This window comes from Ascidiella aspersa, chromosome 2, assembly GCF_963924565.1.
Source record: "Ascidiella aspersa chromosome 2, kaAscAspe10.2, whole genome shotgun sequence".
Lineage (NCBI taxonomy): Eukaryota > Metazoa > Chordata > Ascidiacea > Phlebobranchia > Ascidiidae > Ascidiella > Ascidiella aspersa.
In genome coordinates, this window is record NC_139448.1 from 12,401,854 (window position 1) to 12,428,344 (window position 26,491).

At 38.2% G+C, this 26,491-nt stretch overlaps 2 protein-coding genes across 2 annotated transcripts; both read left to right on the forward strand.

The window, feature by feature from the left end:
• The first annotated feature begins 317 nt into the window (after window positions 1-317).
• LOC146163729 (protein zwilch homolog) lies at window positions 318-5,621 on the forward strand. The gene is made up of 9 exons (XM_083381473.1): window positions 318-1,088; window positions 1,711-1,834; window positions 2,507-2,571; window positions 2,674-2,761; window positions 2,892-2,977; window positions 3,211-3,348; window positions 3,748-4,034; window positions 4,767-4,908; window positions 5,398-5,621. The coding sequence occupies exons 1-9, from the start codon at window positions 327-329 to the stop codon at window positions 5,551-5,553; spliced, it is 1,848 nt and encodes a 615-aa protein (XP_083237599.1). The 5' UTR covers window positions 318-326; the 3' UTR covers window positions 5,554-5,621.
• A 1,497-nt stretch (window positions 5,622-7,118) lies between these two features.
• Window positions 7,119-24,291, forward strand: LOC146163730 (uncharacterized). Its single transcript, XM_083380576.1, has 23 exons — window positions 7,119-7,241; window positions 8,128-8,276; window positions 8,481-8,576; window positions 8,846-9,010; window positions 9,278-9,415; window positions 9,964-10,079; window positions 10,573-10,743; window positions 10,920-11,017; window positions 11,646-11,924; window positions 12,173-12,357; window positions 12,447-12,611; window positions 12,739-13,079; window positions 13,375-13,566; window positions 14,210-14,379; window positions 15,144-15,227; window positions 15,793-15,944; window positions 16,349-16,527; window positions 16,749-16,849; window positions 18,031-20,893; window positions 21,443-21,630; window positions 22,119-22,245; window positions 22,779-22,981; window positions 24,033-24,291. The coding sequence occupies exons 1-23, from the start codon at window positions 7,151-7,153 to the stop codon at window positions 24,188-24,190; spliced, it is 6,411 nt and encodes a 2,136-aa protein (XP_083236702.1). The 5' UTR covers window positions 7,119-7,150; the 3' UTR covers window positions 24,191-24,291.
• The last annotated feature ends 2,200 nt before the right edge of the window (window positions 24,292-26,491 follow it).

The following is a 26,491-nucleotide window of genomic DNA, read 5'->3' on the forward strand; positions in this document are numbered from 1 at the left end:
ATTTGATTTGTTTTTCTAAAAATTAAAATGTTTTTTATTATCCTAATAGAATAATTATACTTTTTATATGAGTTTTTTCTTTGTAAACTTATTATTTGTCTAACAATATTTTAAAAAAATATTCTGTGTGATAATACGCCAATAGTTTTTGGTATTGGTCATAAATGGAGTGCTAAATGAAATGTTAAAGAGTGGTATGTAATCTCACCCTTTTCTGTTGTGGATTGTTATTTAAAAAAATCCTTAGTGTTTTTTTATTCACTTTGGAAGATAAATATGCATATATATAGTGAACTAAATGTGTATTTTACTCTTGTAGCAAAATAATGGATGATTTAAGCAATACTATAAAATTGTTAAGTAGTTCTGGAACAGCTGAATGGAATGAATGCATTCTCACCAACAAACTTGAAACTGTTTCATCTTTAACAAAGGATGACAGCGAATCTAAAAAGTCAATTTCCACTGTTTTAAAGAAACTATTTGGTCTCCTTAGTGGCGAAAACCTACCCCAGGTTAAAACCTTTTTATTTGCAAAGTCGAAAAAGGACGATTCTTTCGCTGAGTATATGCCGGAGCCAGAACTTGACCAAAGTAACTTATCAGCTGCAGAAGTCGAGCAGTTAAAGTTTGAAAAGAGCCTTCTTCCTGAGTCCAACTTAATCGCCCTCAACACAGCACGCGAACTACTCTCCTTGTTAACTTATTATATTGCAAATGGCAATGCCCACCTTACAAAGTTCTTGCCTCTGATGGCATTTTGTGATGGCCATGTCAACCAGCGACAGATTTATTTTATGTTAATGTGGCCTTCACCTCCGGTTGAAGGTCAGGCAGTTCAAATCAACACTGAATCAGTATCTTGTCATGGCCCCTTTCTTTTCGCAACTTGGACTGTTGACAATAGCCAAAAACTATCCTCATTGGGCATATTTCAGTCGAGGCAACCTTCTGGTGGTAATCAGGAGGCACAAAATGTTGCAATGGACGTCTATGCCGAGTTTACTGCTTTCGGGAACTGCACTTCTGATGCAAATGATGGCGTTTTGCAAGTACCAAAGACCAAAATCAATGTGTCTTGTTCTCAGGTGACTGTCTTGTTGTTACCTTATAACAGCTGTAGGCAAACATTTAACAGTGTAAAAAAGAGCATACAACAATTAATCTAAAAAACACCTGTTGTCTTCGGGATAAAATTGTGTGCAAATATGCACCTGAAATCCAATCTTGTCATGCAAAATGTGTTTATTTATTTCAAATTAACAAACCTTGATTTAAAAGGATATGTAACTCAGGAGGCACAAAAACTGTTTTTTATAGTCTAACTTAGTGCTTCTCAACCTTTTTGCTGGAGTGAAATCCTATGGAAACATTCCACTGGCTCGGGGAACCCCAGTGCAATAATTTGGTTGTCTCATACATGCATGCAGCTAAACAATTTAAAAATTGCGGAACCCTGGTTGAAAACCACTGTCTAACTTAACATATATTGGTCTTTGTAGAGTTTATGAGTCACACCGCACAACATTTTATTGGAGTTATAGATTTGTTATTTGGGAATAGATTTGTTTCAAATGGAAAAATGTTGTAGCAGTTTAAAAAAAAACCTAACAGCAGTGGATTGCATTGTATGAGCAGTTTGCATTGTATGAGCAGTTAAAATTTGCCTACAACTGAATAAAAAACAACTTATAAAATTATATTTCTTAGGTTGGAAATATCCTTTCACTGGATGTATCTTCCATTACTAACATTACATTAGACGTTTCTCCTGTTCCTGGATCTATTGGAAGCCCGGCATATTGTTTGTATCAAGAAGTGGCTGTTGTTGAAGGTAACCTTTGTTGTAAAGTTGTCGTTGATTTTCTATCATATTTATAGTTTTTCATAGGTGTGTGTCTTTGTCTTGTATTTGTTTTTGTCATAAGATTATTATTTACATCAGCGAGGTCCAACTATATTTTGACTCTGGCCGTCAAAAGCAATTCCATTCATATAGCAGCCAAAGTTGCAAGGGGCTTTTCAACGTTTTTAGTTCAATGGGAGGGGGTCATATTATGATGTGACAAGTCAATCGTTTTTGCACTTTGAAGCAAAAAAAGCTTTTCTTTCTTTAGTTTAAGTTGGCAAAAAATATAGTTTGGGGCTGCTCACAGCAAAGCTAACACAGTCATCAATTGGTATTCATTCAATTTGGCAACAAAAAAATACAATTTTTTGATTTTATTACTGCCACATAAAAATAAAATGGTGAGCCATATTTGACCTGCACGCGGCATATCTGTCTGTAGTTGGATCATGCTGATCTAAATTACAAACAAAACCTAATAAAATGAAAAAAGGTTGTACTTGTGAGTTGTGACGTTGTATACTACTATCTTTAAGAGTCACATAGGGTCTGCAAGTCAAATTTTTAAATCTCTTTGGTAACTTTTACAAAATATAATTATAACCTCAACTGTAATAATACTCAAATCAACCACTCTTCAATATTTGCTTTACAAAGGTTTACTCGGTCTTTTTGGCAAAGACAAGCAAGTAAAGTGGACGGAACAATCTGGCAGTGGTTTGGTGATTTGCTTTTTTTTTCAAGCCTTTATTATAAATTTGCTTTATTTTTTGTGTATATTTTTAAGAATCTTTTTTACTTTATATTCTATGTTTTGTTTTAAGGATGTATTTTCTGGCCTAAAGGAGGTGTTTGCATCATTCAATAAACCAGAAAAGCATCAATCAACTATAGGAAAGTTGGAAAATAAAGGTAGTTCAGTTTTGTGATATTTTACTCAAGGGTGCTTAAAATCTTCCACTAAATAAAAACTTGAAATCCACATTATGAATTAGCATCTAACTTCTAAGACAAATAATTGATACTTTATTTTATTTTACAGATGGGGAATCAAATGAGATTGAAGTTACTATAATTTCTCCCAGGACTGAATTGGATTTCACAGAAAAAGTTTGGGAAGTTTTAAAAGTAAGCCAATTTGATTTTTAACAAAATTATACCCATATTGAAAATACACTAAAAACTCCTTGTATATTGAACATATTTCCTTTTATCTTTTTTATTTACATTCATTCGGCTTTTGTTTTTCAAGTCAACCACATTCACACTTAAACATTTTGATATATTAAATCCAATTTGACGAACATTTTGCAATTCAATAGTTATGAAAAATATTTGCTTTATTTATTTATCTATTGTAGAAAGTGGGAAGTTATGAAGAGCTGAAGAAATCGATTGAATTAATATGGAAAGAGATTGAAGGAGGACGGTCCTGTAACTTTTGGCTCCATGCAGACAATGACACTTCCTTGGCCAAACTTATTAAACAATCATACCAGGTGGCTAATAAACAATCATACCTTTCAAGATTTATGTTTGTAAAAAACTGTGAGAATTATGTAGTGTTTTTAGAATAACAATATAAAAAACTAAACTAAAAGAGCAACAAGAAGTTTTCCCTTTTATGTATGCTTAATGCTTATTGCTTACAATACCACTCAGCCTTAAAACACAGGAAGACAAGTTCGAATCTCACCGTAGACCGTTTTCAATTGTGCAGATTAGTTTTTGAGTGATTGATTTCGCTTAGGGACAAAGAGGTAGTATGTTGTCATTTGATAAGAAAAAAACTTTAGTCGTTCTCACTCTGTAGTGTATGATAAACTTTTAATATACCCTTAAATTTAGCTGCTATACTTTATAAAACTATTCAAAACATAGTTTTACAATTTATTTAGGATAAAATTACGCCTCCAGCGTTGTTGGGAGACTTGCCTATCCGCATCCTTGCAGAAATTGGAATGGAGAAGCTAAAGAAAGATTACGTTAACTTCTTTTTCACCAATCGCTTGGCCACCGTGGGCCGAATAGAACAATTCACCAGTTTTGAAAATGCTGACAGCTACGAAAAAAAGATCATGAAAAAGTTCGACGGCCTGTTGAAACTACACCATTTGGTCGAACTGGCTGTTCACTGCAAAGTGACGATGAACCTGACACCAGCCAAAGTTTTGAAAGTTGTCCGGTGAGATTTATATTAGCGATGTCCGTTTACTTGGTATTTTCTTCTGATATCGATAACCGATAATTCGGACAAAGAGTATCGCACTCCGATCCGATACAAAACAACATCATTACTATGTCTATAAAAGCGAAATTAATCAACTTGAGTGCAAAAATCATTTTCAAAGTTTGGAAACGTATTAATCTTATAATGGAGTTTTACTGTAATACTTTCTATGAAACTTACCTTAGTAAAATCTACGTCGGAACATGACTCTAATCTACAAACTAATTTGGATTGGCATCGATACCACCCTAGTAATGGACGAGTACCGATACTATCGCTTAGGAAATCGGCCCCAATCCGATATTATTGCAGGTTACCCCTTTATATTCCTGGTTCAGGTGTTGGCAACATTTTCAAACTTATCGTATTTCGGCGAACGTAATAAATTTCCACCGAAAGATTCGTAGTTAAAACGTGTGGCCTGTTAAGCAATTTATTACAAATCAGGGACATAACTTTCAGCAGCCGCAATATTATTACAATTGCGTTACCTTGCTTAACTCCGATTAAGGCCCGCTCGTACCAAATAAATAATACCGTACCACATGAAAAGCTATTGCTTCCGTTCCTCCATTGGTAGTGTACCACAGGTTGAGAACCACCACAGTAAATCATCAAACCGTGCTTTCTAGTTACTGTTCGCATTAATGTCAGTTGCACGCGAAATACGTATAACATAATATGTAGGTCTGCATTACACGGCTATGTCGAAGGAAAGCTCGACTTCTCCAAGACTTTTTCCTTTGAAGTTTCCTATAACGAAGTGGAGGCGTTTATCGAGGAACGACAACCACGATTATGGCGAGTGACATCTAAAAACAAACTTCAGGTATGTTAACTCACAGAAGACATTCTGGCAAAATTTGTGTAAAACAGGTTTATTGTTTAGCGACCGACGAAGCTAAATCTGATCCGCTTTTAGTCACCTCCCTTTTATGTTGCTCAAATCTAAATTATTTTAAAGTGAGACCTTGTTCAAATCTGCCCGCCTGAAATGTTTGTATATATAAACGGTCTTTAACAATTGAGCGAACTTTGTTCTGTCGTTTACAGCCTTAACCTTTGCTTATCAAGTCCAAAAAGCCAGGCTTACAAAAACGTAATTTATTAGTGCCTTATTCGTTTTATAAAATGTTTCACGCCCAGCTCGTTTGCTTTAAATGAAAATTATAAGCGACACTGTACAATTGAACATTACGGTTAAGACTGTTTTAGAACGAACATAAAGCAAAATAAGGTAAACGTCCTTGTGTTTAAAGCTCTTACAGTTTCACTTAGAACTGCTTTTATTTAATTTGTTTTTATTTATTACGTGAAGGAACTTTGTAGCCTCTGCTGGACAAATTCCTTTCCATTTGGCGACATTTTTAACGTCAGTCACTTCAACGATTCCATGAATGTATCCAACGAAAGTATTGAGGAGGAAAACGGATATTATTATGTCACAATGAAAAATCGCTGCATGCACTGCTAGCTAAATCAATTCAAGCGCAACTGTCCTTCTCGTTTTCTTTCTTTTAGCCGTTTAACGATATTATACTGGTAACTGCCAACGTTCTAAAATGTTACCTTTTGTTAATACTTGTCAAATATAAATATATTGACGTTGAATTGGCGTTTGATTTAGCTGTTTAGCGGTTCTAGCTTATGAGTTTTTCGCTGAGGCAGTGCTACACAAATTAAAATGCAGGTAGCATGCCACTAGAGCAGAGGTTCTTTAACAGTGTTTATTTTGTGGTCAAATTGTAACTTGCAAAATGTAGATATTGTCTTACGGGCTGTAAATTTCTTTCGCGATAGAAAGCTTAGTTACCTCCAACGGTAAACATGCAAATCTGTTACCTTACAAAGTGGAAAACACTACTTTAAAACGTAAACTATGGCTGATATGCCTAAATTAATTTGGTATAAGGTTGGCAGCAATACGACTATACGAAATTGCGGCTGAAAATGTTTTTTATTAAATTTTTTTTTAGCTCTGGATTTCTTGAGACTGCGGCGCAGTCGCGTAGGGTGGGAAGACAAAAACACTCCGCGCGTTAGGTAGTCTGATTTCTGTTTATTGCAGAGTAGTGATTCTAGTGATAGCCAATGTAAACTGTCCGCTTGCGATCACACAACAACGTCCATTCTTGCTACATCACCCTAGTATGTGACGAGTAACCAATAACCATCATACTACAATTGTTCATCGGGTATCAGCTCCATCCGATATTATCGGACATTCCTAGAAAGGTTTTAACACATGGGCTTTTTTTGGCAACCCAAGTCCGGCCCTGACCCTACAGCCTGTATTCCGCCTATTTACGTAACTAAAATAAAGTGGATGATGAGCAATCCACTTATAGGGGTTTCGTATAAGTCATTCACTCACAATACGTGGTTGGCAAATATTTCACCATATGTTATTCCACTTATACAATTTCCAGTTGGCGGCCATATCAGGTCGAGTCCCGAGCCTGGATCCAGCAAAACAAACCGACTCCTCGAGTCCCGAGCCCGCCTTCGACTCCGCTGCCCTGACCGTGGCCTAATGTTTTTCTTTTTTTTAATTTAAAAAAAAACAACTTTGCATTTAGCCACACATAATAGGCGGCAACAAAAACTTCATACTCACGAACGGTAGCAAAGTTCGAAAGTGCATTTTTAGGGGCGCAGATGGCCGGGTACCGCGAGCTAATATTGTTATACAAAACCTTTTTTAGCGCTCATCCATTTTTCTACTGGTAGTAAAGCTTCCTGTCGAATGCTAACTGTGCACGCCAAACTTTATGTTCAAAGGTAAGGATAAACTTTATGTTCGACTGTTATTCGTTTCTGTTGATGTAAAATAGGTTTTATTCAGCAGTACAAGTCGTTTGCTTTTTATCCCCATTTGTTTAACTAATAAAAACATACTGCATAAGTTAACCAAACTTTGCAAAAACGTGCCCTTCCGCTGCCTTGTGTGTATATTGCAGTAGTAAATTTACGTCACCAGAACTAGCAATTTTAGCCGCAATTTTTCCCCGTAACAGTCTTGTTTTTTCTTATAGGTAATTTTGTTTGGCACAAGTGACAGGTTTAATGCAATGGAAACTGAAGATAGACAAGACAGTTATAACTTTGAAAAGCTAAAAACTTTTCACATACCAAGAAAAAAGGAGCATCAAAATAGTAGAGGTGTGTATGCCTGAAGATTTCAAGTAAACATATGAAAAAACAGTTATTTTCATATTAATCAATAAACATGCTTTCAGGCAATTAGCAAAATCTGTTGTATTTGTATCTCATGAATGTAATTAAGTGGTATTATCTCCACAACATGTTTTAGTTTGGAGTGAGTTGAATGAATTTATTCAGTTAAATTTATGATTAACAGTCCTTTTGTATTCTTTTTAAAGGTTATTTATTTTTGAAAAAAGGGTGTATATGATTTTTGTATCTTTCCAAACTTGTTATTCACATTAATATTAATTTTTTTGCTTTTAAATAACATTTGACAATATTATTGTGCAGTTAGAAACATTTGCCGAATAAAAGAAAACTGTAGTACGAAACTAATTTTGCCTAACTGTGTGTTATGCCGATATGCTTTCTGTTTTCAAAAGTTTTACCAATTATTTTGTTATTAAAAACATTTTTTAATATTTATACATATTGTATATATGTGTATAGTACCTTACTTTCTAAATTATGTAATAACTTCAAAATAATTTGTGAAGCTAACACATCTTAGGCCATTACATTTTAGGTGAGACCCAGATTGGAAACTCAGGATTTTGCGCAGGGGAGACGATTTTGCAGCTAAAAATTACGCGGCTGTAATAACGTTATTTGTAAAATTTGCACAGCTAAAAATGAAGTACTATACTAAAACAGTTAGCTTGACGAAAGTCTGCGCGTTTAAGCATTTTTAGCGGCTGGCCGCATTTTATGTTGATTTTACATAAATTGTGCGGCTTTGACTTTGACTGAGCAGGAAACTGCGCGGGGGATTTTATCAGGCCTTACTTTTCAACCTGGAGAGAGACAAGCATTCTTTATTCATGTTTTTTATTTTTTATAGATATCCTCAACGAACTCTCGGTAAACTCTCGTGAATTCACACATACAATTCTTCCTGCAATTAAGTCTACATATTTCTATCCACAAACCTCAAGGCGAATGAAATTTGATAAGGTTAAAATTGTACGCAACAATACCCTTCAGAAGGAGGTTGGTGTTTACAAATTTCTGTTTATAACAAGAAAAATCATTCTTTATTATATTTTATAAACTTTAACCCAGATGTGTGTCAGTCATAAACGTCTCCTGTTTTATGGGTATATTATTTGATTGATTTTAATTTGGTTTTAAATTTTTGGGAAATATGTTCTGTGACATCAAGCTTATCTTAAAATTTATATTTTTTTATATTAGTTTTTGCAAAAAAAGAAAGATTTAAAGGATGAAGGCCGAACGGAAAAAGAGCTTGCTGAATGTTATGGATTCTACTGCTGCCAAGACCGCAGTGATGTATACAACTATATTCTTAACCATTCAGTATTTTGGGGCATAATGGTTGGAGGTTTTAGTAAGACATGTAGTAAGAGTATTCAAACCCATAAAGAAATAGGTAGCATTTTGAATGCTTTGAATATCTCTTTATTCATTTACTACAAAATGCAAGTCTCTAACTCTAAATACTTTTTTATGGGCTTTAATATTTTTATTAAGTGTTTAGTATGTGCATTGTAAACAATGTAACTGTTGACAGATACTGATATGGACTGTTGATTGCGTAGGTCGAGATGATTTGCAGTAAGGGTCTCGAAGTTGGAAACACATCCCTGGTTACCCTGGGAAAACCACGGATGGGAGTCTACCTCAGCAAGCATGCTGATGTTGTGTTACCAAACAACTTTATAAATGGCGACCAGGGCTATATAGTTGTTTTCAAACTGATTAAGGTATATATTGCATATTTGTTTTTTATGTAAATCCTTTCTTGCTTTAGTTTTTCCATTTATCTGTTACATTATATCACAAGGCATTACATTGATCTGATTGACATGTTTTGTAGTATATGCATATGAGATAGTTCGACAGGCAATTTTGTGTGTTTTACATTGGCACATTTGCACATTTGCTTACTGTTTTTAAATTCAAATTAAGTGAAGTTTTCCTGTTACAAGACCTAGATTGAACTCACTTTCACAACAAACGTTTTTAAACAGGGTAAAACCAAAGTTGTAATGGAGTGCCGGGGAGCAACCACCACACAAGAACCAACTCCTTTGTTTGATTGTCACATCACAAAGATGAATGCAGATCAGTCCAAGGCGAATCATAATAGGGCATTTCAAGCATTACAGGTATGTATATACAATTATTTATTTAAGTGACCGATTACGTCCTCCAACCAATGCTTTCTTTGAGGCGACTAACTGTAGCAAATCAAGTTATTTTTAAACTTTTTTGCCAGTCTTTAAACAATTTAGCTAAAAAAACATGTTAACTACAGCTTCTAATGTTAAAAAAAGTTTTATGTTGTTCATATTATATATTTTGGTGTTAAAAGACATTATGTGCATTTGGAAAAAAAAAATGGGATCCTAGTGAACAGTTTATTGCTATGTATTTTTCTAACATAAATTATGGCCAATTGATTGTTAGCCTTGTATGATGTACATTTTATTTTGAAATTCTTGTCATTTCATGTAAATAATTGAAGCTACTTTTTAAATTTTATTCAAAAAAAATACTAAATTTGTTTGTTTTTTAGGAACAACTATATCATATTTTCATAGTAAAAATCGGCTAAAATATCTGCCAAAATTTACACATACTGATATAATGGTAAAAGCAATATCTCTAAAATATATTAAACCACTTAAAATAAATATGACCTTTATTGTTGTAGTATTATCTCTACGAGTATGGTGAAATTGACATCATTAAAAGGCCGCGGCAGGTAATTCCACATGCTGTTGTGCATTTCTGCTATGCTGATGAGCAATCTGTTCCGAGAAAAGAGAGGTAAAAGAACAATGAATAACAAAACTACCAATTTTTTTAGTTTTAAATAGTGATAAAAAATGTGTATTGTCACTCAGAGGTTTTACAACTGGGTTTCCAGGACTAGTTTTGAGGGTCGATTAAGGCCTTTTGAGGTTATTTGAAATAAACGCTTTGGTATTTTGTTAAACCCATTTAGACTCAACTTCAGTTGTATGTTTGTTCAGGAAAAAATAATATTACAAAATTAGTTTAAGAGCCCCTGCTCTAACCTGTATAGTACATTTATAGTACACACCAGAAAATTGTTATCAAACTGCTATTGATTTGTAGAGATTATTTTAAGAAAATGTTTGTATTATAAAATCAATTTTCAAAATTGTACACTGGTCATTGGTCGTAATTGTAATTGTGGTGGTTACTGTAAGTAAATATAATACCTTTATTCTTCTGGAAAATTTAAGGGAAATCCCATGACTGGTATCATAACTAAGTGGTGTTTTTCGTGTTTCAGTGTCACCTCAGTTGACCTGAGCTCTGAACAGTCTCACAAACCTGGCACACCCAGCAGTAAAAATACGGACATGGTTCAGCTTTGGAAAGGCAAGCTTCTTGTGAGAGGAGGCTTGTTTTGTTCCATCAGACTGGTGGCTGACGTTGAAACAGCCGTAAATGTTGCATTCTTGTAAGTATTTATTATAAACGGACTGCTTCTGCTGTTCCGTTTAGTTGTACAACAATACGTATTTCCTATGTAGTTTGAAACCAATAAGCACTTTATCTAGCATGTTAAAATTTTCCGTTATGTTCTTGAATTAAAAGTTAACTGGCTCAAGTGACCTGTCAATCTCATTTTTTCAGGGATCGTCATTTAAATGTGAAATCTTCCATGTCTATTGATAAGTTTACTCGCCAACTTCCACCAACACTGCTAAACAAGACAGGAAAAAGACACAATGGTTTGTTGATATCAACAATTCTAAATGTTTTTGTTTCAGTTCAAAATACATGTGCACCAAGAAGTCTTTAGTTAAGTTATGTGTTTGCTCAACTCTTTTTCCCCCATTAGTTAGTTGAACAACTTTACCTTGCAATACCATACAAGAATTCAAAAAATGGCATTTATGTGCAGTGAGCAATAATACTGGTTGTGGCAATGAAATAAAAGCTACGACAAACTTTTGTTGAGCTTAACTTCAATCGAATCTACCAAGAGCACACAATAAGACCTAAAAAGCAACAATACCTAAAACAAAAAATCTATAAAACCATAGTATTAAGATCAACGAAATAATAAAGCCAAATATGCCACAAAGATTTCATGCAGCGCCGGAAAAACTGAAGTTACAAAAGCCAAACAAAACCATATCCCGAGGGAAAGAACGTCAGCGGGTGACTCTAAAATGGCCGATTCCTTTCGCAGACCTATCACTCGATATGGCCCCAAAGGTTAAGACGATAGTTAAATTTGTGCCAACGTGTATAGCGGCATTTTGCTTTAAACCTAAGGAGTGAACCGGGACAGATTTATTTGTTACTGATTTTAATTAAATGAATTGTATGTAAACTTGTGTGTTCTATTTCCAGTAATCTACCGAGGAAGGAATTACAACATTTTCACCATTCTACCAGTCAGTGAAAATGGCGTGATGAAGTTCCGCCAGCTGATTGCCAGCCTGGTGCAAAGCGACAGTGTTGCCACCATTCCTTTGCGACAATCTTCGTGTCTTTACCTCTTGCCCAAATGCCATTTGACCCAAAATAAAATGGGGTTGGTGTTGTCAAAGGAGGAGCGGCCAATTGGCAAGAATGACTTTCTTTATGCAGTAGTCGTAACTCCAAAGTATCTTGGCTCAAAAGTGAATGGTAAGATATTCTTCTTTGCGCCCTTAACAATTTTAATTTATTATTATATAAAACAACAATAAGTAAGGTTGAATCCTATGGCATTTTTTATCTTTTACGAATGCTTTTATCAGGCATGCACTTTTATAGTCCACTGCAAAAAGAATGCAGAAAAGTAAGCCCAAGTTGTATATCACTAACCAGTGGTGACCTATGGCAAAATGTATGTGTTCGTTGTTTCTTAAGCCGTCAGATTGCTATTTTTGTAGAACTAAAGGTGTTTAACATCCTTCACGTGCGAAAAAAGAAGGAGGAAAACTTGGCCAATGTCCCGGTTGATCTTGATCAGAAACTCCTTCAGATGAACATCAATTCTGCGGCGGCTGTGGGCTCAATGCAACCCGATAATATGACAAAAATACATCAGATAATAAAGGACAAGAAAAGGATTCAGGTTTGGCTCTGCAAATTTTTGAACGCATTAAGCCAAAACGAAATTCGTCCTGGTGAAGGTAATCACTGAGTTATATATATCTCTTTTAGACTTCTGAGAAATTTCTCCATCACCACTTTAAGGATTCTGAAAGGTTGCTGTTCACCGCCAAAGATCACAACAGGTTTTCTGGCAAGATTGGAAGTCTTTGGTCTTCAACATGCCAAGCTCGTTTGGAGTTCACTACACCTAAGGTAAAACTACTGGGTAAAAACGTTTAGTTATAAATTAGATTATTGTTTGGTCAATGTTTGTCAAAGGGCAGGGCGCTTTATAAATATAACGGTCACCGTTTAAAAAATGAAAAATTAAACATAGCGCCAAAAATTTTAGGAAATTCAGTCAAATAACAAGGAAAGGAGGCCTTCAGCGTCGTCACACAAAGAAGAGGAGGCGACATTCAGTGACGAAGATGGTGTAGACATGGACATATCAGATTCGCCAGACTCCGATCCCGTGCCAACTTTACCTAGCAAGGATCCTCGGTCAAGATCAAGCTCTCTCGATCAAATTAAATCGCCTCCATCGGTAACAGTTGTTGAAAAGCGGAAGATTTCGACCGATCTGCCGGCCGATGAGATGCCTGCTGTTCCGGCCAAGATATCCAGGCCTTCCTTTAAACCATTGGAGGAAGTATTGTATGGCACTGATGCAAATGAACTACTCCTCCATCCAGATTTTGTGTTAGTATTGGTTATTTGGATGTTAATTTTATTTGTTTGTGAAAATACCAGTATATATTTCCGTTGTTCTACATATGTGCAAAAATATCTACCTCAGAACAGTTAATAACTATGTAATGGCTATTCTAGTAGCTAGATAAGCGTACTATTTTCTTCTTTTAAAAGTTTTTTTTTTAAATAAAATGTTGAATAAATGGATCATTTAATATTCACGGTATTCTAACATTTATTTTTCCTGATTTTTACACAATGTAAATACTATATACAGTTCATACTAATTCGAGGTTGTTTTCAGATTAAGCGAACGTTTTGCCAAAACACACACAATGATGAAGGGTGAAGGCTTCGGTTCAACGCTGGATGTTGATAGACCTAATCAGCTTTCGCTTGTGATTTGCCAGCAAGTGCCATTTTCAACGGAGAAAGATTGTCCATATGCGTGCGACGGCGATCCGATTATAAAGTCAATGATCAGAGCTGTATACGGGTAAATCAATGTGTATATCAAATTTACTACGTTTTGAAGTGTTATTGCTATGTATTAAGTCAATGAGAATTACCTACCACATCACAATTACCTACTTTTGGAAGTGTTATCGCTAGATTTGAAGAGTTTTCTATTGGTAAATCGTAATGTATTGCAGCAATATTATTAATTAGACGTATGGTAATCGTTTTGGTTTAAACGGGTAGATATTCTTCCCAGAAAAAGATATGCTGTGGCCCACATGCTAATACGCAGAATTGTTCATCTGAATAAAGAAAACTTAACTAGAGATAGACCCATATATCGGCTTACCGATGATATCCGCCTATATTTGACTTCTACCAATATATTGGTATCGGTAAATGTAGGCTGGTATTTTAGTACGAAAATATGATATATTTTTCCTGTACAACTCTCAACTTTTTTAATAGTTAGTAAAGGTATATAATTATAATATAACGGTATTTGGATTTTATTTAATTTAATTTAAGTTTTGAACATTTTCCAGGTATATAAAAATATCGGTATCGGTACCGGGTATCGCTTGACAAAATTGTAAAAAATCGGGTATTGGTATCGGTCCAAAAAAGTGATATTGGTCGATCTCTAAACTTAACACATTGTTGAATCTTACCACCCTCAGGGTTTGGGAGGGCGACTCCAATGTGGAGGATCGTGAGAAAGTGCTGTGGGTGCGACAGATGCTGCATCTACATAAAGTGCGCAACGCAAACGACCCGCGAATGTTCGCCGAGAGTTCCTCCGAAGATGGTAGAAAGATTGTTGAAGACGGAACGATATCTTCACTCAGAGGTCAATCTGTTTAAATATTTCAAGTTGAATTTTGATGTGAACCGAACTTGATGGGCTAAAGCAGGGATGTCCAACCTGCGGCCACATTGCGGCCTGTCTGAAATTTTTGAGCTGCCCGCTATAGTCATTATCACTCCCAAGTAATATTTTAAACCTTCAATATTAGCCTAATTAAAATGTACCAGTCAGCTTTTAGGGGCGCATTAATAGTATAGTATGGGTAAAAAAATATATATATACCTCTAAAGGCCCGTTATAACTCTAAAGAGCAATACTAAATCTTGAAACTTAATAGGTTCTGCGGCCCATTAAATTATTTCAAGTGTCAATGCGGCCCACTATAATAAAATGTTGGACATCCCTGGGCTAAAGCGAAGTTTAAGTCTAGTGTCCTTTACGTAACGTATATAAGTCCAGAACCTAATGCCAACACCAGTGTCTGTTAAGCTACAGAAAAGCATACTGTAGGTAGGTGCATGTTTATTGGCGTTTTAAACACTGGCACGCGCATTTTAGCTAAAATCGCTCACTTCAGTAACCTTAAACATGGTTGCAGTCACTTGAATTGATGGTATCGTATTTGTCTATAAGCAAATCTATTGTTTCATAAATATTGTTTATCTATAAGCAAAATTATTTTTTCAAAAATATTCTAAGGTTGTTGTTGAAAAGTAATAGTAGTTCTGCGTTTTTTTAAATTATGAATGAATTTAGTCAAATTCTTCCCGCGATTCGAAGTTTGTACCTGGCTGTTGTTTTTTCAGACTCCTCTCCTTCAAATGGACCTGGAGGAAGTAGTTCCGATAGTGGTTTCCAGTCGTCGTCCACCACTACGACACCAAACCCAAGTAATTACTTTTTAATGTTTTTTTTGTAAAAAAAATCTGAAAACTATAGAAGATCTTGTTTTTGTAAAATTTGTAAAACTAGAATAAATAGTTAATAATAAATATCGTGTTTAAGAGGCTTTTCTTTAAAAATGCATTCTTACGAGCTAAAGACTCTGATTTTTGCTCTTATGAGCTAAGACAGCGGTTCTCAACCGGGGTTCCGCGGCGCCCTGGAGTGCCATTTCTGATGCTCAAGGGTACCGACTACCGATAGATATATGAGAATTTTTAAGAATCCTAATTTTTGCTTAATTGGTAAGCTTCTTAAAACAAATATTTTGGTACGATTGGAGACCATTACATCAAATGACATTTTTTCTACATTTCTAAGTTGATTGTGTTGTTTCAGTTCCATTTATAGTGTCCTTTCAGTAAAATACTCATCGAAATTTCAGGTAAAATCAATTTAGTATTTTTGAGGGGTTCCAAAAGCCATATACGGCTGAGAATCACTGAGCTTAGATATCTACAATGGGGTCAAGTTAAATGTTACACAACAACTACTAATTTCTTGATCACCCAGCAGGTCAATCGTCGATTTCTCCGAACACGTCCTCGCTTCACAACATTGCAAGTTTAATCGCCTCGGCTCTCGAAGATCAGTCTAGCGTGCCTTCCAAGAAAAGGGGGAGTGTGGACCCGAAGAGCCAGGAGGCCGCCCGGGATTTTCTCAAGGTTACTTTTTGTACATGTTTTGTAACGTTTTTTTGTGTGGCTGAAATCACTGGGTGAATTTGGATTGCAACCTTAAGGTTGTAAATTGGCCAAACAGTGTTGAGCAATCTATAAACCGTTTTTTAACAACCTGGACTTTGACGACAGTGGCATGTTATGTCGAATTCTGACGATTGCTTATAAAACTTCAACAATGTAATTTCTATCAGAAAAATAAACCAAATTTTGGCTCAAATTGGTTTGTATTACATTATTCTCAAAAAGGGTGAATTAAAAAGGATTTTGACTGTAATATTATGGGTATGTTGAGTTCTGACGATTGCTTGTAAAAACAAAGCTAAAAGGCTGATATTTGTTACCATTACTCGATTCTTGAAAAGGGTGACATTATATCGTTGCCGTAGGTGATTGCCGAAACTGTCAACGAAAACGAAGCAACTTCAACAAAGAAAGAAACGCTGAATGGAAGTATCTCAAGCTCAAATGCGAGTAATTCTATGGGAATGCAACATTCAAATTCAACGGTATGTCAAAAACATTCAGATGTGACTGAATTTTATTTTACTAAAACTTGCAAAAAATGGTAAGCGTATTTATTTGATTAGAAGGCCATGTAACTCCATGTAATGAACAACAATATTTTGTTAACTTTATGTCAATCCTAATTCGATTATTTTAGCATATTTGAAACATGTTGGACAGCTGTACACTTCAAAGCATTGTCGAGTTATTATTTCCATTACAAACAATGAAAGCAAGGTACAGAACGTTTCTAATTTAAAAAATATTCTTTCCATCTTGCAGCCCCTTGGCCAATCACCAGTCGGAAAGTCAAACTGGAACAAGACACCTCACCAAGAGGAAGTTTACCCTGCCTCTGATCTACCACAAGGTTCATCAAACATGTATGATTTTCCTCCATCCCTCCCTCCGCCACATTTTCGATTTTGCAGAAGTGTCTTCTGTATAGGTTACAAATGAAATCAATACCCGCCCAGTATTTGCGTTGTAATGTTCGAAAGACCCACATCTGACTATTTTAGGAGCGAATGGGCCGGCAATGAAAAACCATAAAGTATAATAATTTTAGATTAGTAAAACATCAAAAATGGATAAAACTTAATTTGGAAAACATCCAACTGCACCCTTTGCATAGGTTTTTTTACACATTTTAACTGACCTTTTTACACAGGATGGCCCAAACCATTGACGCATTTGGCACAATTGCAATTGCAAATGCATTCAGGCGACTTAACTAATAAGGCTACAAGATAGATTGGTGAAAGACACTGTAAAAACGCACCAATCTTAGGAAAACGCACGTTTTGCTCAAGACTATAAGTGACCCTCGCCAGCGTTGAAACAAACGCCACATTTGACTTACCAAAAAAATTATTTAGAAACTACAATGCCGTGAATCTTTCACTTTTCGATACTTTTGTTGTGTTGATTTCATTTGGAACGCTTTATTGCACACCTTGTTTTTGATTAGAAATGCTTTATGTTTTCTAAATGATTAAAACATTACTTTAGTTCCTTGATTTATGGTTGGTTGAATCTATTTGTGATTGCATGACGATGCCACTATTTTGCTAGATCAAAGTTCCTTTTAAAAAATTATGGTTCCATGTTTCAATAAATATGGGATATCAATAGGCGTATAGCATTAAAAACAGAGGCATCCAAACTTCACAGAATTACGAAAAATGTGGGCCTGGCTTTAAGCGGAGTGTATAATATCAAAGTCGAGATAATTTGTGTTTTTCAAGGCACGCTTATCCGAGACCGGCCGTGTAGGTTGGTTAGTAAAAATGAAAAAAGAGCAACATTGCTAATATATTGTTGAACCTGACCAACAAGCAGTTTTTGAAATATAATATCAGCAACAAGCCTTTTGTACATTTAAGATGCACCTGCCAATTTGTGTTAAACAATGGTTGAGTAAAACGGTTGAAAGTTCTATTCCCCTAGCCAAAAGAAGCTTTCCATTAAGCGAATTTTCACAGCAACGTTTTTTTATTTTTGTGTTCTATAAACACGTTGCCGTCGTGTAAACTCTCGTTTTTGTTGCCCGCCTCTCGCGCAGATCCCCGTCTGACGAAGCGGAGCGCACACTCACGCCGCCGCCTCAACCTCCCGGTCTATCGCTTCCCGCCTTCGACCAAGGCAGCTGCCTCCCTCCCCAACGACGCCAAAGCGGCGCGCGATCTCCTTCTCCGCCCGTCGCCGCCTACAGAACCCAGCAACAACCTCACCAGCAGCAACCTCACCAACCCCAGCAACCGCAGCACCAGCAGAAGCAGCATCCTTCGCCAGGCGACAAGTGGCGTGATACTTATGAAGACAGGCGACGCCTCGCGCCGGAATCCGTCCTCTGTCGCTCCCCGGTCCGCGCTCGCCGCCGCAGCCCCTCGTTCGACCCCCCTGCTGAAACTTGGCGGCCGCCGGCCCATGCAAGGCCCCTCAGTCCTTTTTCCCCAGCGTCTCAAAACCGCGGCGGGCCTCCGACGGAATATCCGGGTCGCGAGCGCTGGTCTCAACAAACCGCCAGATACTCACCCGAGCGGCCCCTCGAAGCGCGCCCGCGTTGGCGCCGCGACGGCCCCGGCCCTGGCCCCGATCAGATCGTCCTCCACGGACGCCGAGCATACGAGGCGCCGCCCAGACAGAGAGAGTTTCCCGACCACAGGCACGTCGAGCGAAAGCACTCCCCGCCCCCGCCAGCACTCGACCAGCATCGAAGGGACTTCTTCCCCGGGCGCGTCGTCAAAAGTTACCGCTCTCCGGAAGAAAGAAAGGCCTGGCCAGAGCCGCCAGTCGCCAGGTGGCGTGAATGCCCAAAACCTGATCTATATCCCGCAGCAGTCCGACAGGGCGACACGCCGCCCCGACCTCGCGCCCCACTCCGCCCTCCGCCAGGCCGTGGCGAGCCGCCGCGCGAGTGGGGAAGTCCCGAGTACCGCGCCTGGCAGCAAGGCCACCAGCGGCGGTGGTGACGTCATTGTCGCGACCCGCAAAAACTATATGACTGTGCCTCCCGCCACAAAAACACTTTCTTCCTCCGACGTCGCTTTCACTTCAGCCCAAGTGTCGTCACTTCACTCCCCCTCAGGTGCTAAACTTCCAGCGTTCGATCGTTCGAAGCCTGGCAAAGGCAAGTCACCGCTGGTGATCGACATCAGCACAATCCCGCGCACCATTCTAGACAACGCATTTGATGCGCTCAAACTCTTGCTGGTGACGAATAAGAAAAACGCAGTCGGCAAGGAAGGATCAAGCAATTCCGATAAAAACCCGACGTTGATACAAAGTGCCTCCGCAGCGCCACCGAGTGTCCCTTCAATGGGGGTTTCCCTGTCCGAGCAGGACATAATGCGCATGCGCGAAAAAATGAAGAAAATGAGAGAGAAGAAGCTGTCCACCATGAAGCGCGCCAAGCAGCAGCAGTCAGGCTTGCAAACCAAGCAATCCAGCGCCTCGGCCTCTCCCAGTTCCGACCAACGTCCAAACCCGGAGAAAATGGATTCGTCCAAAGAGCAGCAGGAAAAGAAACAAACCGCCATCGTAGCTTCTGCGAGCTCGACGCAGCCCGAGGAAATCGCCCAAAGTATTCCCACTGTCAAAATAACCCAGCGCATCTCCGTTCCAAGTGCCACCTTTTCGCCGAACCAAGGATCGACCAACCCTGCCGCATCTGCCGATACAACTAAAGAGAACGACGAGAAACCTGTAGAAACAACACCAAAGCCTGAAACTTATCAGCCAACTTCCACTAATCAACCTGAGAAACCAAATTCGCCAGTGTCGGTAAGTAAACCAACAGCTTCCCCCAGCAACCAGCAAATCGAGGCTGATAAACCGACCGCGGCCGCCACGGCCGTCACCGACAAGCCCATCACCGGCCCCTTGACCGGCGGTCAAGTGCTGTCCGAGCTGGACAAGATCATCACGCAAGTGAGGAGCGACAGCAAAGTGGACGCGACCGAAGCGTTGTCCAATCGTCTCCTAGAGCTCGCCATGCAACTGAAGGGTTTCACCTACACGCAGTCAAAGCCGCCTCAGTCCCTTGCAACATCAAATGACAGCGCCCAGAGCTCGGCTCCTTCGTCGGTCAAAAGCTCAGAACCCGAAAGCGTTGACGTCGCTGCTGACCAAGTGAAGTCATCGTCAAATGAGTCCGTTGTAGAACAAGAGGAAGAGTCTAAACCCGAGATGGTAACCGTTGAAGAAACTCCTACATCTTCCCCTGCCCCTGATATTGCTGTGAAGAAGCGAAATCCCGAACCGGTCTCGCCCGCGAAACAACACGAGCGCGACGCGGCCACGCCCACCCAGGACGACACCTCCAATCCGCAGATCGAGACACGCTACAAGGAGAGCTGGGCTCAGAGCTACCACCGCTTCTCGCCGTTGTCCGAAGTGTGCCGCGGCAAGATAGACAACTCGGGCAACATTCCGGGGCGCCTGCTAGAGTCTTTCCTCAAAGAGGCGAGCGCGTACGAAGCCGAGCACCTGCCGGAAAGCGAAAGCGAAAGCGATCGAACAAGAAGCCCCGGGCCACGACTGGGTCGGTATTCTTCCAGCAAGCAAACCCGTATCGATGACAGAGGCAGGTGGGACTCCCCTTATCGCAGCAGAGCTGGTAGGAAGTCGATCGACGCTGCGAAGAAACAGCAATTGGTCGCTCACGTTCAGCCGCAGCCACAAACCAAGATGCCGTCCGTCGGTCCTGCCTTTTTCGTATTTAACCCGCGACAAAATGACGACTGCGCTGCGATCGGCCGTTGTCTCGCGTCCTTGCAGGGAGACTCGTTCCCCCTCGCTCGTCGCCTGAGTGACGTCATCATGGAGATGAACCCCCTGAAGCAGAAAGGCCGCTCGTTGGTCGCCATCACTGACGAGCTGCTCAACAGGTCGCTGCCGGTTGGGACCCTTTGGGTTGTTATCAGGTTAGTGCATGTTCACAAGTGCGTAGTCTTGTCCGAAAAAAATGACTAATTAAAACGCGCTGTGATGGAATGAATGCAACGATAATGTTGTTAAATGCTACGTAGGTTGTTCCCTGGCATTCGGGTTTTTGGCCACTAACAGAGAGACCCTTTAGCCTCCGTGTTGGATCCCTGTCGATAAACCATAGGCTATACTTCCGATTTGAATAAATTTGTTAATGTGTTGAGTCCATTTTTTTCAATTTTACTGATTTAATTACAACAGATATAAATTTGGTATTCAGATATAATGTTTTCATATTAAATAAGGAAATACCCTAGAATCCTGAATATTAGTAACTTTTTTAGGGTATTTGTAAAAATGTTTATTTTATCGCAGTAATTAAGTTTTACGGCGAATAATTCGAAACGACGAAAAGCAATAAATATCAACTATGCTTTCATTAAGGCAATCAAGTAAAGCGACAGAGCATAACTAGATTAACGGCAAAAAGTTCAATCCATGAACGGTTAGTGGCAGAACGAATAAATCTCCTTATACATTCTTAGGTCGGCCGACTTGGAGCTTCTCCACAAACTTCCTCACCTGTCACTGCTCAAGTGCGCCGGACCCCGCGTCAAATTTATCCGGGTCGACACAGCCGATGACGTCACAGAACGGCGCTACAAGCACGTCATGAGCGGGGAGGGCGGCATCTTGCTGATCGACTCGATTGACGTCATGATCAACAACTATGGTGAGAGCGTTATGAAATTAAACCCAAATTGTGAACTGCTTGTGCGTTTTAATTCTCGTTCTAATTTCATTATTTTTTAACAAAAATGCTGCTTTGCCAACGTCGTTTTTGAGTTTCTTAGTCCGGTTTTCACCTATGTAGGTAAATTAACAGCGTGGTGTTCTAATTTTTGACATTCACATACCTGTAAAAAAAGGTTTATCAAAATGCGAAGTTATCAAAAATGATTCGGAATTAAATAAAAGTAATCCAGTTCAGATGTGGGTTTGATTTCGAGTTTTCGCAAGCTCAATAATTCTAAATTAATTTTCGGAAACTAAAAAGCTGTTTATTATTATTATTATTGTTATTTAGAAAAGCTGAAAATCCACTAGCTGTTAAATCAATAGAAGCTGACGTTAAAACTCGACTTGCTGTGTCATACGTCGCTGGAAACTCGTGTCACTAAGAACCCTTGATGTTTTGTAATTATTTATATTTTCTTTCAGATGTGGTAAAGCACATATTGCAGTGGGTCGTCCGAACTGCGCAAAGCCATCCTAAAGACCAAAAAAACGTCAACGTGTGGAAAGTGGCAGTTTACCGCCACACTTTAACGGAGTTGAAAACTACTGTGTAAGTGTAAACATTTTACCATCTACATTCTACATATTAGAACAAATTGTTGATTCTGCTTGTCGCCCGTTCAATATTTTTCCACCATCTCTAACAAAAAACATTCCTATTGCCAGAAATTATAGCTTTTTGGAGAAATGTATAAATTTTATTTTTATAGGAGGGGGGGGGGGGGTCATAGCTCTCAAATTATAGCTAATTGGAATAATGTTTAAGTTTAATAATTTGGGAGGGTGGAGTCATACCTTCAAATAATTGTGCCTCTCATTAATGTAACAATACAGACCGACGCCCCGTTTTATATATCAGGAAAAAGAGCTTGTGAAAAAAAATGAGAATCCATATACATTATACACTTGTGAAAAAATAAAATTCGGAGTAAATAATAACCTTACGACCTTATAGTTGCACAATGCCCATTAAAATGTTAATTTTTCACCAAGAAAAGTAAAATTAATTAGCTGAATTGTTTTCAAATGCTATACCTAAACATTTTAACTCGTTTCATGAACAAAAAATTGATTTATTTTCAGCAACGATCTGCTCTTCAGTGACGACTGGAAGCGCGTCATGGCGCGTCACCTACTGGACGTTATTCAGTCCCACCCGGCCTCCTTGCTTCATGTTGCGACGCCCAGTGGCATGAGCTCGGTAACTCACGCAGATGTGGCGCAGGCGGCCATTAAACTGCAAGCCGAACACGCCGATCAAACACGGCACATGGTTGTCATTACAGGTTGGCATTGGATTGTGTATAACAAACCACATGGTTACTTACCTGACGGTGGTCTTTAACCGGATCACTGTGGGGTTTGTGTCTTGGCATTTTTTTTCCCGGGTAAAACCGTTTTTTGGGGGGCCAGTAAAATATTAAAATTATTACCAATACTGACACTATATTTATATTACCCATTATCTACACCAAAACAAAAAGGCGAAAAGTTGACCTTCTGCCAATGCGCAGTTATAACTCGGGCACTACCTCCCTGTGGCGGCGCCATCTCCCTTGGGAATGGTTGTCCGGAGGAGGGCCTGAACCATTTCTGACATTTCATTCCCTCCTTTTTGGCCAACGGGAAGAAGAAGCCACTACCCCTTTTTTACCCTTTACTTTGCTTTTACTTTCTTTGCTTTCTTTTAGTTCGCAAAAAATAATAATAATAACAATAAAAAAAATCACATGGTTAAAAATTAATAAATATATATTCTAAAACTTCAAAACGATGCTTTTCTATTGGTTTTATTATTCTTACTACGTCCCACTACAACCTCCAACCCTTATGCTTCAAATCGCTTAAGTTGTAAACATTTCACTGTTACAAATTTACAGTAACGTTTCGCCGGTAAGCCAAAATATTCCGTTGTAATATTGTGTAATAATGTCTACATAGGTTGCACTTTTATACAAAACTACTTAATTAACAACTTGCTTGTTAAATATGTAAAGGAAATGTCATCTAGCAACTAACCAGACCCCCAATAGGTAAATAAACGAACCAACTGATATACGCTGTGAAACCGAATTCAATTGATGCCTTTGTGTTTAAAAACATATATCATGTGACATAATTTGCAGGTATTACATCGGTTGGCTAATCATCTAGCATTCTAGCTGTATTACTGGTTTTACCTCCCTTCTAAATATATCACCTGCGCTTTATTAAAAAAATGCACTTTTGCATTTTAATTTGTATTATTGTTAAACAAAAAATGGCCTAATTACAATGCTATATATTCCTATGAAGTAATGCTGCTATATTAGTTTGAAATTATTTTGTCGTTACCAGAGCACACAGAAGCAGAAGAATGGAAAAATCTGCGTTCATCCGGCATAGCGGTGGCCACAGTACAGCAATTCACCAACTCTGTAAGGGAGGCGAAACACACCAAAAGCGGCCAGAAGTTTAGCGCGTTGATGAGAATTTACCAGACTGAGGTTGCCTGACTGATGGGATGATTGACTGTTATTGCCTCAGCATTGCTTGATCTTTCCTGTTGACTTTTCTTTCGTTCCAACGGAATCGTTTGTTTCGCTCGGCTAATTCTTTTTTTTGTGTGCTGTTAATTATTATCAAGCATTCGTTCGCGTCATACAGAAAAACCTGTCTAAAGTGTCGTTCTTGAAAATCAAAGCTGCTAGTGGTAGCTTATATTACCGATAGCATACAACTCAGTCGGGGTTTAGTGATCCTACACTACTGCTTCGGGATTTATGCAGTTACTTTTGCTTTTAACCCTTCTTTATATAAAAAAAGGTATGGAAATAGGTTTGATGAAACGCCATTTTCGTGGTACTGGTATATTTACTGTAAATGTAATCCATTAATATACAAAAAACTTAAGTTGTTTATTTTTTATTTGGTATTTAAAATGGGACACATAAAAAGATCTGAAAAGCACCAATGTCCAAACCAAAATAATTTAGAGGCAAATGACTTAATAAAACCATTTGCAGTCGAAAAATAACACGTAAACTCTGTAAAGCAAGACATAAATAAGCCTGTCTGAAGAAGTCAAAAATCCCTCGGAATAAAATGAAAATAGCCTAAAGTAAAATCTTAAATCGTATAAAGAGTATATTGGGCGACTGGACGACGCTGTTTGGACGTCGGTCGTTCTGACATTGACGTTTATATGTCCCTATTTTAAAAGCGCTGATTTTTTTCGTACCTTTGTGGGTCAGATGTAGGAGGTAGCCTAATTGGTTGGGTTAGACATTGGCTTAGGGTTGGAATTATTAGAGTTTGTGATGAAGTTAGGGGTGGACTTTCAGGTGAGGTAAATGGTTGTTTTTAGATCCTATTCTGACAGTAGGACTTATTTTGACACATTTACGCCTTATTTCGTTTCATTCTTTATTCTGAATAGTGGGTGGTATTTGTTTAGGCCTAAATCCTGTTTTATTCCGACTGTAATGTTATTTTGGTTTTATTGGTAGTGTCTGTTTTTCGGCGTACCGGTATGTACTGCCACACTGCGGGCAATATAAATTTAAACATGTATCTTGAATATTTTTGTTCACCCCAACCACAGAATGCTTCATTCCATTCACCCAAATGCTAAATAATTTGTCCTTAATGTCTCAACTAACAACAACGTTTTTCATTGAATTTTAACAATTTTTCAAGATCGAGGAGTAAGGTTCGACTTGTGATCGAGTATTTTTTGTAAAAATCCGCTTCAGCTTAGGTTACATTAAGATACTACTTCGGTTTGGTTAGCCTACCAGTTGGGTTCTCGAAATCAAATAAAAATGGTTCGGGTTCCCTTACGGTTCGGGAATAATTAGCTAATAAGCGTTTGGGTTCGGCTTTATGTTTTGCGATTAGAAACCTCCTCCATATCTACAGTTAATAGGATGCAAATCAATGAAAGTGAAAAACATAATTATCTGAACCATTTCATTGAAAGACAACGCTTGACAAAAACATAAAATCCGTAACAATATAATCAAAAATATCGTTCATCCTTCGTTTTATGTGTCGTTGGTTCGCCCCTTTCTGTTGGTTCACCAAAAATTATTCACCCTTGCATTGGATGAAACAAAGAGATTATAACCTCTTTGAATGAACCAATGACATATCAAAAAATGTTATATTTTGTTGGAAGAACCAATAACCACTCACCAGTTTAATAAACACTGGCGCAATATAATCATCTATTTTATTTTATACGACTTTTTGTATATTAGAACTAATGATTACTCCGACCAAAAAAATCACTTTTAAAATTAAAAAAAGATATGAAAGATTCCCCTAGTGTTCATTTGAATAAAATAATAGAAACTTTAGAAAACACTTTGTTTTCGGTTTTTATATTTGTTTGTGTTTTTTTCCAGCTTTTTAACTTGGTAGAGACTTTAAGCAAGATAAGCTACGAACGCAGCTTGCCACACATAGAATACTTAATTTTTTTGTTTTTTGACGATCTTTATGTTTTTGCCGCCTAATTGTATTTCGCCATTCTTTATCCTTTCACCTGTTAAATTTAGCCCGGTAGTTATATTTTTTTGGCGAACTTTAGGAATAATTGTAATTTACCTGGACCATTTTGCCATTCTTTTCCCTTTCACCTGTTAAATTTAGCCCGGTATAATATTTTTTTGGCGAACTTTAGGAATAACGATGATTACCGCATTCGACCCTATGGAATATCGGAAATGTCGGATGTGCGTCCCCACCCATAGGTCTATTCTCCTAACCGAACACCCCAGTGTACCTCCCGACCCATTTGCAGCCCCACGGTC